Source organism: Eleutherodactylus coqui, chromosome 3 (assembly GCF_035609145.1).
Source record: "Eleutherodactylus coqui strain aEleCoq1 chromosome 3, aEleCoq1.hap1, whole genome shotgun sequence".
NCBI classification, from domain to species: Eukaryota; Metazoa; Chordata; class Amphibia; order Anura; family Eleutherodactylidae; genus Eleutherodactylus; species Eleutherodactylus coqui.
This window is the reverse complement of record NC_089839.1, coordinates 120,624,770-120,637,429: the sequence shown is the minus strand read 5'-3', so window position 1 is coordinate 120,637,429 and position 12,660 is coordinate 120,624,770. Positions and strand designations below refer to the sequence as shown.

General features: G+C 40.3%; 2 protein-coding genes across 2 annotated transcripts in view; one reads left to right on the top strand and one right to left on the bottom strand.

Moving 5' to 3' along the window:
• Positions 1-2,736: 2,736 nt before the first annotated feature.
• LOC136619668 (uncharacterized) overlaps positions 2,737-12,660 on the top strand; it is a 159,061-nt gene continuing 149,137 nt past the window's right edge. The window contains exon 1 of the mRNA XM_066594433.1: positions 2,737-3,405. The gene's annotated coding sequence lies outside the window, so the exon portion shown is untranslated. The remainder of the gene's footprint in view (positions 3,406-12,660) is intronic.
• LOC136619813 (protein unc-93 homolog A-like) overlaps positions 5,182-12,660 on the bottom strand; it is a 208,049-nt gene continuing 200,570 nt past the window's right edge. Inside the window, exon 8 of the mRNA XM_066594558.1 lies at positions 5,182-5,414. Within this exon, the coding sequence (XP_066450655.1) occupies positions 5,182-5,414 (233 nt within the window). The remainder of the gene's footprint in view (positions 5,415-12,660) is intronic.

Genomic DNA, 12,660 nt, shown 5'->3' with positions numbered 1-12,660 from the left:
CGGCAGCAGTTCCGACGAGCCGTGCCACTCGTCAGAACTGTTAACACTTTAAATACCGCTGTCAGAGCGGTATTTAAAGTGTTAACAGTTCAGACGAGCGGCGCGGCTCGTCGGAACTGCTGCCGCCGGGTGCCCGCTGTAAGAACAGCCTGCACCCGACGTTGTATGGAGCATGATCCACCCGCGATCCCGCTCCATACTACCATTTGTTCGACTTGCGGACATAATGGACTTGCGAACAGGCTCCTGGAACGGAACCTGTTCGCAAGTCGGGGAGTAACTGTATATCACTTTTATTTTGTCAGCGCAATGGAGTGGTACAGGTATATTCTGGTGTTCCAAATTAAATATGAGCTGCTCGCAGAATGATTGACTTGCCACACAGAATTCTGTGTAATCATGACAATTTTTGTTAACAAGCAGAAGTATTTATATGTTTTTTAAATAAAGACATTGAAAACAAGGCTAGAAGACGGTATATATATATATATATATATATATATATATATATATATATATATATATATATCTACACCTTAAGGGGTCTAGTTTACAAAATGGGGTCATTTGTGGGGGTCCTCAATGGTTTTGGCTGATCAAGAGCTCTACAAGTGGGCAATGGGGCCTAAATCACCTTCATGCAAAATTTCTGTTCTGAAAGCCACCGACTACTCCTTACATTTTGGGCCCTGTTGTGCATCCAGACATAAGATTAGGGCCACAATGGGTATGTCTCTGAACACGGGAGAAACAGGGGTATCCATTTTGGGGTGCAAGTCTCCATTCATGTGTGTGCTGAAGAAAAAAAGCTGTTTTTAAAATGACAGAATTGCCAAAAAACAAAACTCATAATTTTATCCTTCTGCTTTGCTTGAATTCATTCAAAAACTGTGATGTCAAAATGGGCAGTACACCCCTAGATAAATCCGTTAAGGGGTCTAGTTTACAAAATGGGGTCATTTGTGGGGGTCCTTAATGGTTTTGGCCGCTCAAGAGCTCTACAAGTGGGCTATGGGGCCTAAAAGGTCTTCAAAGAAAATTTCTGCTCTGAAAGCCACCGACTACTCCTTTCATATAGGGCCTTGTTGTGCATCCAAACATAAGATTAGGGCCACAATGGGTATGTCTCTGAACACGGGAGAAACAGGGGTATCCATTTTGGGGTTTAAGTCTTCATTTATATGTGTGCTGAAGAAAAAAAGCTGTTTTTAAAATGACAGAATTGCCAAAAAAACGAAAATCACAATTTTTTCCTTCTGCTTTGCTTGAATTCATTCAAAAACTGTGGGGTCAAAATGGGCAGTACACCCCTAGATAAATTCGATAAGGGGTCTAGTCTTCAAAATGGGGTCATTTGTGGGGGTTTTCTATGGTTTTGGTTGTTTAAGACCTCTACAAGTGTGCTATGGGGCCTTAAAGGCCTTCAAGGAAAATTTCTGCTCTGAAAGCCACCGACTACTTTCATTTTGGGCCCTGTTGTGCATAATATTAAGGCCAAAATGGGTATATTTCTGAAAACAGGACAAACAGGGGTATCCATTTTCGGGTGTCACTTCTTATTCTCATGTGCACTATAGAAAAAAATATGTCTTTAAAATTGCATATTTTCAAAAATGTAAATTTTTATTTTTTCTTTTCTAAATTTCATTAACTCCTGAAAAAAAACTGGAGGTTCAAAATACTCATGACACCCCTCAGTGAATACATTAAGGGGTGTAGTTTTTAAATTGGGGTCATTTGTGGAGGTATCTATAATTCTGATACCTATGAGCCTTTCCAATCTTGGCTTGGTGCAGGAAAACAAAATGCTGAAAAGTAATGTTAAATTTGTACGTCTCCTAAATGGTTAAAAAAACAAGAAAGTTTTCCAAATGTGCGTCCAGAATAAAGTAAACTGATGGAAATATATACCTTAGCAAAAATTTGTACAGTATGTTTGCACATATTTGCGTAATTACAGTTGAAAATGTGCAAAAATGACAATTTTTTCAAAATTTCCCAATATTGGCATTTTTAATAAATATTCATAAATTCTATCAGTCTATTTTTTTCACCTATATGAAGTACAACATGTGGCGAAAAAACAATGTCAGAATCACTTTGATATGTAAAGCCTTTACGGAGTTATTCTATGTTAAGTGACACATGTCAGATTTTCAAAATTTGGCTCCGCCACTAAGGCGCAAACAGGCTTTGTCATTAAGGGGGTTAAACAATTGTTTTTTTGCGATTTTTAAGTGATCATCGCTCTGTGTAAATGGGCCCTAAGTGGCTCCCACCAATGATTTAGTGTAAGTAAGAAGGGAACCTCTCTGTCTCTGTGACTTATATTCTTAGGCCGCCTGCACACGGCTGAGTCGAATGCCGCGGGACCCGTCCCGAGCCCCTGTAGGGACCAGCGCAGCACTCACCTCTCCCGCGGCTTCGGTTAGCCCCATACATAAATAGAGCATGCCGTGATTTGTTTTCTGCGTGTGATTTCGCGCGGACAAATCGTGGCCGTCTGCCTAGGATTGCGGGGGCCTAAGTCACATACTTACATGCATGTTATCTATCTCTAAAATTCTATATAATAGTTATTAGTTGATTAATGTATATTACTGCAGTGTTTAGTGATTATCAATTGGTGAAGGCTTACAAGGTTAAATTCATATGCAAATATATATGTATAGAGAACATTCACCTTAAGGATTATATGGAGATTTATATATATCTTTATACACAGGTGTTATGGCTGGCAGGGGAGCCCACTGTGCCAACTTACCAGCTATGCCGTGATCCTGAACCGGTGAGGTTAGCAGCTGATCCCGGTAGATGGGGGTATTGGAGCACGATGCTGCGAGCAGGAGTAGTACTAAGGAACAGTTAGTGCCAGCAAGGACAGATATCCTCTAATAGGCAACGTGAAATGGAGCTCTCACCCTAAACTAAAACAGGGTTAAGGAGAAAATCCTGCCTAGAAGAAGGCGATCGTTCTAACAAGAATGACCGCGTGGTCTTTACCTGGGGTCTGTCTATCCCTGACAGGGCACAGGAAAGATAAACTGAAGACCAGAAACATCACAGAGTACAATAAACACAAACAGTAGAGACTCACCACAGAGATGAAGACAATACATAGAAAGGCACTAAAGAAAACGTACACAGGAAAAGCACAAGACGTAAAGCAAGTATGATCATGGAAATAGGAACTAGGCTGGATGACTGTAGCAACATACACCAGCACTAAGGCAATTAGACAGAGCTCCCAGCTCAGCTAAATAGAAAGATAATTGCTGATGCCTTGCAGCTGAACTGGAACACTAAAAGGAGTAACCCCTGCATTGCTGGAAAGAAGTGTACAGCAGTTCAGGCTACCGTGGAAACAAGACAACACCTACATCTGCCGGAAATAACGGAAGGCAGGTAAGTCGGCAAAGCAGGCCTAATAGGCTTATTATGTGGGAAGATATCTGTTTCTAAAACAAGATCCAGCTTTTAATAACTTGTATTTTTCTCCTGCCTTCTTTCACAGGGGGCTGCGTGTAGTTTTTATCTAGTTAGGAGAAAAATAATTACTCTCTTCAGGTTTTAGGGAAGTGACCTTGCATTTCTCTGGCTGCTTTTCTTCGTTAGCCAAAGCACCTCGACATTTGTTCTAAATAAAGATATAGAGAGAGAAAAATATGCATAATAGAACAAAGGCAAGATAGCAAATGAGAGAACTTATGGCTTCTCGAACAACTTTTAATAAACAGACCAATAGTCCAGAGGGCCTGCCACATGAATGCAACAATTCCCCACTTTGCAGTCGGGATTAGTTAGGTTGTGTTAATGCAAAATGTGCTATTCGATATACTGTGGGTGCCATATTAGATATGATTAATACAAGCTCGGAGAAGCCAATGAAGGACACAGCATTATAGTGTGTATACCACGGGACATTTGCCTTTATTTTGGTGGGAAAAGGTTTATATAGTATTCAAACAAAAGGAAGTGTGACATTTAGACATATCACAACATTTGGTGTGCTGATAAGTCATTCTCATGGGGACTAGTTATGATGTAACACTTTAGCCAGAAGAAGTAGAAGTATAGTAACAGACATGTTCAGTAAACATTTTCCCATATGGAACAATTAGTATTTGTTTCATACTGGTTTTCTTTTAAAGTGCAAAGAATGATAATTTTCTGTTGACTCCTGTGACTAGGTTCTACTAATTCAATTATTCAAATGCAAGTCTTTGTGTGTCTTTCTCCTTTGAAGACTCTGTGCTGGTACCCTCTACTGATAAAAGACTAGTTGAAGGGCCCATTTACACTGAAATGACAGTTTGCATGACAGTTTTGAGCGATCATCTTTGCATAAATCTAAGTAGCTAATTGGCTACTAAAGAGTTAATGCAGGTGGAGCGGGATACCACTGCAGTCCCTACAAGAACAATGCAGCTGTTTTGCATATGCAAACAGCTGCATTGTTCTCTGCACTTTCATCTTGTGGCCCACTGAGAATTGCCAGCAGGATACTAGCTGAGAGAATCTTATCAGCACTGCCGGCTGAGATATCAGCTTGTGCTGCTGATAAGAGTCATCGCTCATTTCTAGAAAACTAGAAGTAAGCGATGAACGAATAGTGCATGAAAAGTGCATGATAGGCAGGCATTTAGACGCAATGGTTATTGCTCAAAAGACGGCTTTTGAGCAAATTTTGAGTGATAATCGTTGTGTCTAAATGGGCATTAACCTGTTTATTTAGAAAATGCATTTCTCTCTCAAAGTATATGGGGGATGGTTTCTTACACAAGATGTCCTCCATCTTAGATCTATACAACTGAATAACAGAAAATACACATACAAAGGGGCAACTATCTCTGTCATCTCCCACAGTTGCCATTAGGAATAGTATGATCAAGTGTAATACTACATGTAAAATCCTGCATACATTTTGCTAATAATACATTTTGCAAGCACAGCCCTGACTTACCTCACTTAGATGGGAGGAAAACTGTAGACCAGAAAACTGAAATTCTACATTGTAAATTATGCCTAAAATGAAAATTCTAAATATACTTCAAGTCACCTCAAGGTTATGAAATTTTAGCTAAATAGTAAATTATACTATGTACTGAAAAACTACTGGCTCCAAAAGGAAAGAACAAGATTAGTTTTATGTATGACTCCATAGTCGTTGGCTGTGTGATGTTAATCTTTGGGTCCTTCCTCACTTGCTCCAGAAGTATTTCCATGTCCTATGTATTCCATTGTTCCATATAGCAAAATTCCCACCACAACAACACACATTAATATGTAGAGTTTAATGTACACACATAAAAATGAGCTGTATCCAAATGCAATGGCAAATCCAAGGGATTCCCAGAGGGAGAAATTGGCAAAGGCTGCTTCCTTATTTTTTTCAAACAATATACCATATAAGGCTGCAAGATAAGACCAATAAGGAGCATTAGATTCAACAAAACCAAATAGAGGTAAGCACATTTGTCTGTTTAAAGGTGTATTCACATAGGCGATGTTGCCCTGCGAGTTCTGTCCAATTCTGACTGAACTCACACAGGTAAAGATGGGTTCAATCACACAAGCCATTTTTCACTTAGACTAGGGCTGGTTTCACACAGCCGAGAAAATCGTGTGAAATTTGTGCATTGCACGACACACACATCTCGCACAAATGTGATCCCCATCCTTTTTAATGGAGTCATATATAAATGAGCGATGTGGGAAAAAAATCGCAGCATGTCCTATATTTTGGCGTTCTTTGAAACACATTGCCCATTGTTTTCAAAAAACCGTGGCAGAGGATTGCAGAGTGTTTCACATTGTTTTCAATGGGTAAACCTCACATCGCACTGGCGTGCACCTCGCACGCTGTGCAATGCTGTGTCGGCCCCACTGAAAACAATGGGCAATGCGAGGCATTCCAAAGGAACGCCCAAAGATAGGACATGCCGTGATTTTTGTATTGCTCATGTATATGACTCCATTCATGGGGTTGATACTTTTGCAAGACTTCTGCGTCTCGCAAATTAACAAACCTTGCATGATTTTCTCGCCTGTGTGAAAACCGCCTAAGAGTCCAAGTTTAAAAATTCACAGCACATCCTATTTTTGGGCAATTCTTATTCAAAAATGGATCACAGTCACGTCATTGAGCTGCATACAAGCGTGATTGGTTTTTAAAGCATTTTACTGTTGAAGACACATGTAGTTTGTGTGTGCATGTGAAAAAACAGATCTGAGGGCGAGCACCCACTGGCGATTGCGTTTTCCGTGGGAAAAAACGCAGCGTTTTCGCCGCGTTTCCCGCGATTTTTCCGCGCGTTTTTCGCGGCGTTTTCGCGGCTTTTCCATTAATTTCCATTGACTTTCATGGGTGCATTAGGAGAAAAATAAGGACACATATGCAACTGACAGTTCCTATGTTAAAAACGCAAACGCAACGCAAAAAAAACGCCAGTGGACAGGAACACATGTTATCTCTATGCCTGTGCAGGAAAAACGCAAAACGCAGGTAAAAAAACGCCAGTGGGTGCTCGCCCTAAATCTGATTCAAATCACTTGCTATTATCACAAAAACGGATTGTACACTCATGACAATCGCAATGAAATTGCAAGTAAAAAGATCAGGTTTTCACAGACCTACAGCACACTCACTTGTGTGAATGCACTCTAAGGGCTGCTTCACAAGAGCTTCAGTGCAAATGTCACGCTTCAGCACAATTTGTTTGTGCAATGAACGAGGTTGATTTGTGTGCGTATTGGTGCATTGTAATGTACATTTTGCAAATGCAGGGCATGTACATTTGTGCATAGCTGACAGACACGCTCTGATTTAACAGGCTATTTAGCTTAATGAGGTCCAGATATGGTCTTTTTCCAGCGGAATTGCGCAGCATATTGCACATTTGCACATGCATTGTGTGCACATTTGCGCACCTCCCATCTATATATATAAAGACGAAAGATCTCACTGACTCATTCACTGACTGACTCACTCACTGTCTGACTGACTCACTCACTGACTGACTCGCCAAAAGTTCTCCAACATCCCGATGTCGTAAAAACATGAATTTTGGCACAAGCATAGATTATCTCCAAAATAGGAAAAGTAATTGGGTCCCAACTCGATTATTCAATTCTAGCGTAAAAGAATTAGCGTCAAAATTTAACATACATAATCTAAATCTCTCACTTCCCAATGTCATAGAAACTTAAAATTTGGCACGAGCATTGAATATGTCGTAAATAGGAAAAATTAATGGGTCCCAACTCGATTATTCAATTCTATGCACAAAAGAATTAGTGTCCAAATTTTACGTACGGAATCTAATTTTCTCACTTTCCGGTGTCATAGAAACGTGAAATTTGGCACGAGCATTGATTATGTCATAAATAGGAAAAGTTCATAGGTCCCAACTCGATTATTCAATTCTATGCGCAAAGGAATTGGCGTCAAAATTTTACATGCGGAATGTAATTTTCTCACTTTCCGGTGTCATAGAAACGTGAAATTTGGTACGAGCATTGATTATGTCATAAATAGGAAAAGCTAATGGGTCCCAACTCCATTATTCAATTCTATGCGCAAAAGAATTAGCGTCCAAATTTTACGTGCGGAATGTAATTTTCTCAGTTTCCGGTGTTATAGAAACGGGAAACTTGGCACGAGCATGGATTATGTCATAAATAGGAAAAATTAATAGGTCCCAACTCGATTATTCAATTCTATGCGCAAAAGAATTGGCGTCAAAATTTTACGTGCGGAATGTAATTTTTTTCACTTTCCAGTGTCATAGAAACGTGAAATTTGGCACGAGCATTGATTATGTCATAAGTAGGAAAAGCTAATGGGTCCCAACTCGATTATTTAATTCAATGTGCAAAAGAATTAGCGTCCAAATTTTACGTACGGAATCTAATTTTCTCACTTTCCGGTGTCAAAGAAACGTGAAATTTGGTACGAGCATTGATTATGTCATAAATAGGAAAAGCTAATGGGTCCCAACTCCATTATTCAATTCAATGCACAAAAGAATTTGCGTCCAAATTTTATGTGTGTAATGTAAATTTCTCACTTTCCGGTGTCATAGAAACGGGAAATTTGACACGAGCATTGATTATGTCATGAATAGGAATAGCTAATGGGTCCCAACTCCATTATTCAATTCTATGCGCAAAAGAATTAGCGTCCAAATTTTACATGCGGAATGTAATTTTCTCAGTTTCCGGTGTCATAGAAACGGGAAATTTGGCACGAGCATTGATTATGTCATAAATAGGAAAAGCTAATGGGTCCCAACTCCATTATTCAATTCTATGCACAAAAGAATTAGCGTCCAAATTTTACGCACGGAATCTAATTTTCTCACTTTCTGGTGTCAAAGAAATGTGAAATTTGGCACGAGCATTGATTATGTCATAAATAGGAAAAGTTCATAGGTCCCAACTCGATTATTCAATTCTATGCGCAAAAGAATTGGCGTCAAAATTTTACATGCGGAATGTAATTTTTTTCACTTTCCGGTGTCATAGAAACGTGAAATTTGGTACGAGCATTGATTATGTCATAAATAGGAAAAGCTAATGGGTCCCAACTCCATTATTCAATTCTATGCGCAAAAGAATTAGCGTCGAAATTTTACGTGCGGAATGTAATTTTCTCAGTTTCCGGTGTCATAGAAACGGGAAATTTGGCACGAGCATTGATTATGTCATAAATAGGAAAAGCTAATAGGTCCCAACTCAATTATTCAATTCTATGCGCAAAAGAATTGGCGTCAAAATTTTACGTGCGGAATGTAATTTTTTTCACTTTCCGATGTCATAGAAACAGGAAATTTGGCACGGACATTGATTATGTCATAAATAGGAAAAGCTAATGGGTCCCAACTCGATTATTTAATTCTATGCGCAAAAGAATTAGCGTCGAAATTTTACGTACGGAATCAAATTTTCTCAGTTTCCGGTGTCATAGAAACGTGAAATTTGGCACGAGCATTGATTATGTCATAAATAGGAAAAGCTAATTGATCCCAACTCCATTATTCAATTCTATGCGCAAATGAATTAGTGTCCAAATTTTACGTACATAATCTAAGGGCTCATGTCCACGGGCAAAATATGATTTAAGATCCGCAGCGGATCTCCCGCATGCGGATCCGCATCCCATAGGGATGCATTGACCACCCGCGGGTAGATAAATACCCGCGGATGGTCAATAAAAGGGATTTAAAAAAAAATGGAGCATGGAAAAATCCGGACCATGCTCCATTTTCGTGCGGGTCTCCCGCGGGGACGGCTCCCGCGGGCTTCTATTGAAGCCTATGGAAGCCGTCCGGATCCGCGGGAGACCTAAAATAGGAATTTAAAGTATTTACCATCCGGCGCGGGCGGAGAAGATCAGCTGTTCCTCACGGCCGCATCTTCCTTGCTTCGGCTCGGCGGATGTGCCCGGCGCATGCGCGCGGCACGTCGGCGACGTGCCGGCGACGTGCCGCCGGCGTCAGGAATTCATCCGCCGGCCGAAAATGAAGATCCGGCCGTGAGGAACAGCTGATCTTCTCCGCCCGCGCCGGATGGTAAATACTTTTAAATTCTTATTTTCGGCGCTCATGTCCGCGGGGCAGGAGGGACCCGCTGCAGATTCTACATGTAGAATCTGCAGCGGATCTGATTTTCCCCGTGGACATGAGGCCTAAATCTATCACTTCCCAATGTGAAAGAAACATGACATTTGGCACAAGCATTGATTGTGTCATAAATATGAAAAGTTAATGGGTCCCAACTCGATTATTCAATTCTATGCGCAAAAGAATTAGCGCCCAAATTTTACGTACGGAATCTAATTTTCTCACTTTCCGGTGTCATAGAAACGTGAAATTTGGTACGAGCATTGATTATGTCATAAATAGGAAAAGCTAATGGGTCCCAACTCCATTATTCAATTCTATGTGCAAAAGAATTAGCGTCCAAATTTTACGTGCGGAATGTAATTTTCTCAGTTTCCGGTGTCATAGAAACGTGAAATTTGGCACGAGCATTGACTATGTCATAAATAGGAAAAGCTAATGGGTCCCAACTCCATTATTCAATTCAATGCACAAAAGAATTTGCGTCCAAATTTTATGTGTGTAATGTAAATTTCTCACTTTCCGGTGTCATAGAAACGGGAAATTTGACACGAGCATTGATTATGTCATGAATAGGAATAGCTAATGGGTCCCAACTCCATTATTCAATTCTATGCGCAAAAGAATTAGCGTCCAAATTTTACATGCGGAATGTAATTTTCTCAGTTTCCGGTGTCATAGAAACGGGAAATTTGGCACGAGCATTGATTATGTCATAAATAGGAAAAGCTAATGGGTCCCAACTCCATTATTCAATTCTATGCACAAAAGAATTAGCGTCCAAATTTTACGCACGGAATCTAATTTTCTCACTTTCTGGTGTCAAAGAAATGTGAAATTTGGCACGAGCATTGATTATGTCATAAATAGGAAAAGTTCATAGGTCCCAACTCGATTATTCAATTCTATGCGCAAAAGAATTGGCGTCAAAATTTTACATGCGGAATGTAATTTTTTTCACTTTCCGGTGTCATAGAAACGTGAAATTTGGTACGAGCATTGATTATGTCATAAATAGGAAAAGCTAATGGGTCCCAACTCCATTATTCAATTCTATGCGCAAAAGAATTAGCGTCGAAATTTTACGTGCGGAATGTAATTTTCTCAGTTTCCGGTGTCATAGAAACGGGAAATTTGGCACGAGCATTGATTATGTCATAAATAGGAAAAGCTAATAGGTCCCAACTCAATTATTCAATTCTATGCGCAAAAGAATTGGCGTCAAAATTTTACGTGCGGAATGTAATTTTTTTCACTTTCCGATGTCATAGAAACAGGAAATTTGGCACGGACATTGATTATGTCATAAATAGGAAAAGCTAATGGGTCCCAACTCGATTATTTAATTCTATGCGCAAAAGAATTAGCGTCGAAATTTTACGTACGGAATCAAATTTTCTCAGTTTCCGGTGTCATAGAAACGTGAAATTTGGCACGAGCATTGATTATGTCATAAATAGGAAAAGCTAATTGATCCCAACTCCATTATTCAATTCTATGCGCAAATGAATTAGTGTCCAAATTTTACGTACATAATCTAAGGGCTCATGTCCACGGGCAAAATATGATTTAAGATCCGCAGCGGATCTCCCGCATGCGGATCCGCATCCCATAGGGATGCATTGACCACCCGCGGGTAGATAAATACCCGCGGATGGTCAATAAAAGGGATTTAAAAAAAAATGGAGCATGGAAAAATCCGGACCATGCTCCATTTTCGTGCGGGTCTCCCGCGGGGACGGCTCCCGCGGGCTTCTATTGAAGCCTATGGAAGCCGTCCGGATCCGCGGGAGACCTAAAATAGGAATTTAAAGTATTTACCATCCGGCGCGGGCGGAGAAGATCAGCTGTTCCTCACGGCCGCATCTTCCTTGCTTCGGCTCGGCGGATGTGCCCGGCGCATGCGCGCGGCACGTCGGCGACGTGCCGGCGACGTGCCGCCGGCGTCAGGAATTCATCCGCCGGCCGAAAATGAAGATCCGGCCGTGAGGAACAGCTGATCTTCTCCGCCCGCGCCGGATGGTAAATACTTTTAAATTCTTATTTTCGGCGCTCATGTCCGCGGGGCAGGAGGGACCCGCTGCAGATTCTACATGTAGAATCTGCAGCGGATCTGATTTTCCCCGTGGACATGAGGCCTAAATCTATCACTTCCCAATGTGAAAGAAACATGACATTTGGCACAAGCATTGATTGTGTCATAAATATGAAAAGTTAATGGGTCCCAACTCGATTATTCAATTCTATGCGCAAAAGAATTAGCGCCCAAATTTTACGTACGGAATCTAATTTTCTCACTTTCCGGTGTCATAGAAACGTGAAATTTGGTACGAGCATTGATTATGTCATAAATAGGAAAAGCTAATGGGTCCCAACTCCATTATTCAATTCTATGTGCAAAAGAATTAGCGTCCAAATTTTACGTGCGGAATGTAATTTTCTCAGTTTCCGGTGTCATAGAAACGTGAAATTTGGCACGAGCATTGACTATGTCATAAATAGGAAAAGCTAATGGGTCCCAACTCCATTATTCAATTCTATGCGCAAAAGAATTAGCGTCCAAATTTTACGTACGGAATGTAATTTTCTCACTTTCCGGTGTCATAGAAACGTGAAATTTGGCACGAGCATTGATTATGTCATAAATAGGAAAAGCTAATGGGTCCCAACTCCATTATTCAATTCTATGCGCAAAAGAATTTGCGTCCAAATTTTATGTGTGTAATGTAAATTTCTCAGTTTCCAGTGTCATAGAAACGGGAAATTTGGCACGAGCATTGATTATGTAATAAATAGGAATAGCTAATGGGTCCCAACTCCATTATTCAATTCTATGCGCAAAAGAATTAGCGTCCAAATTTTACATGCGGAATGTAATTTTCTCAGTTTCCGGTGTCATAGAAACGGGAAATTTGGCACGAGCATTGATTATGTCATAAATAGGAAAAGCTAATGGGTCCCAACTCCATTATTCAATTCTATGCACAAAAGAATTAGCGTCCAAATTTTAGCACGGAATCTAATTTTCTCACTTTCT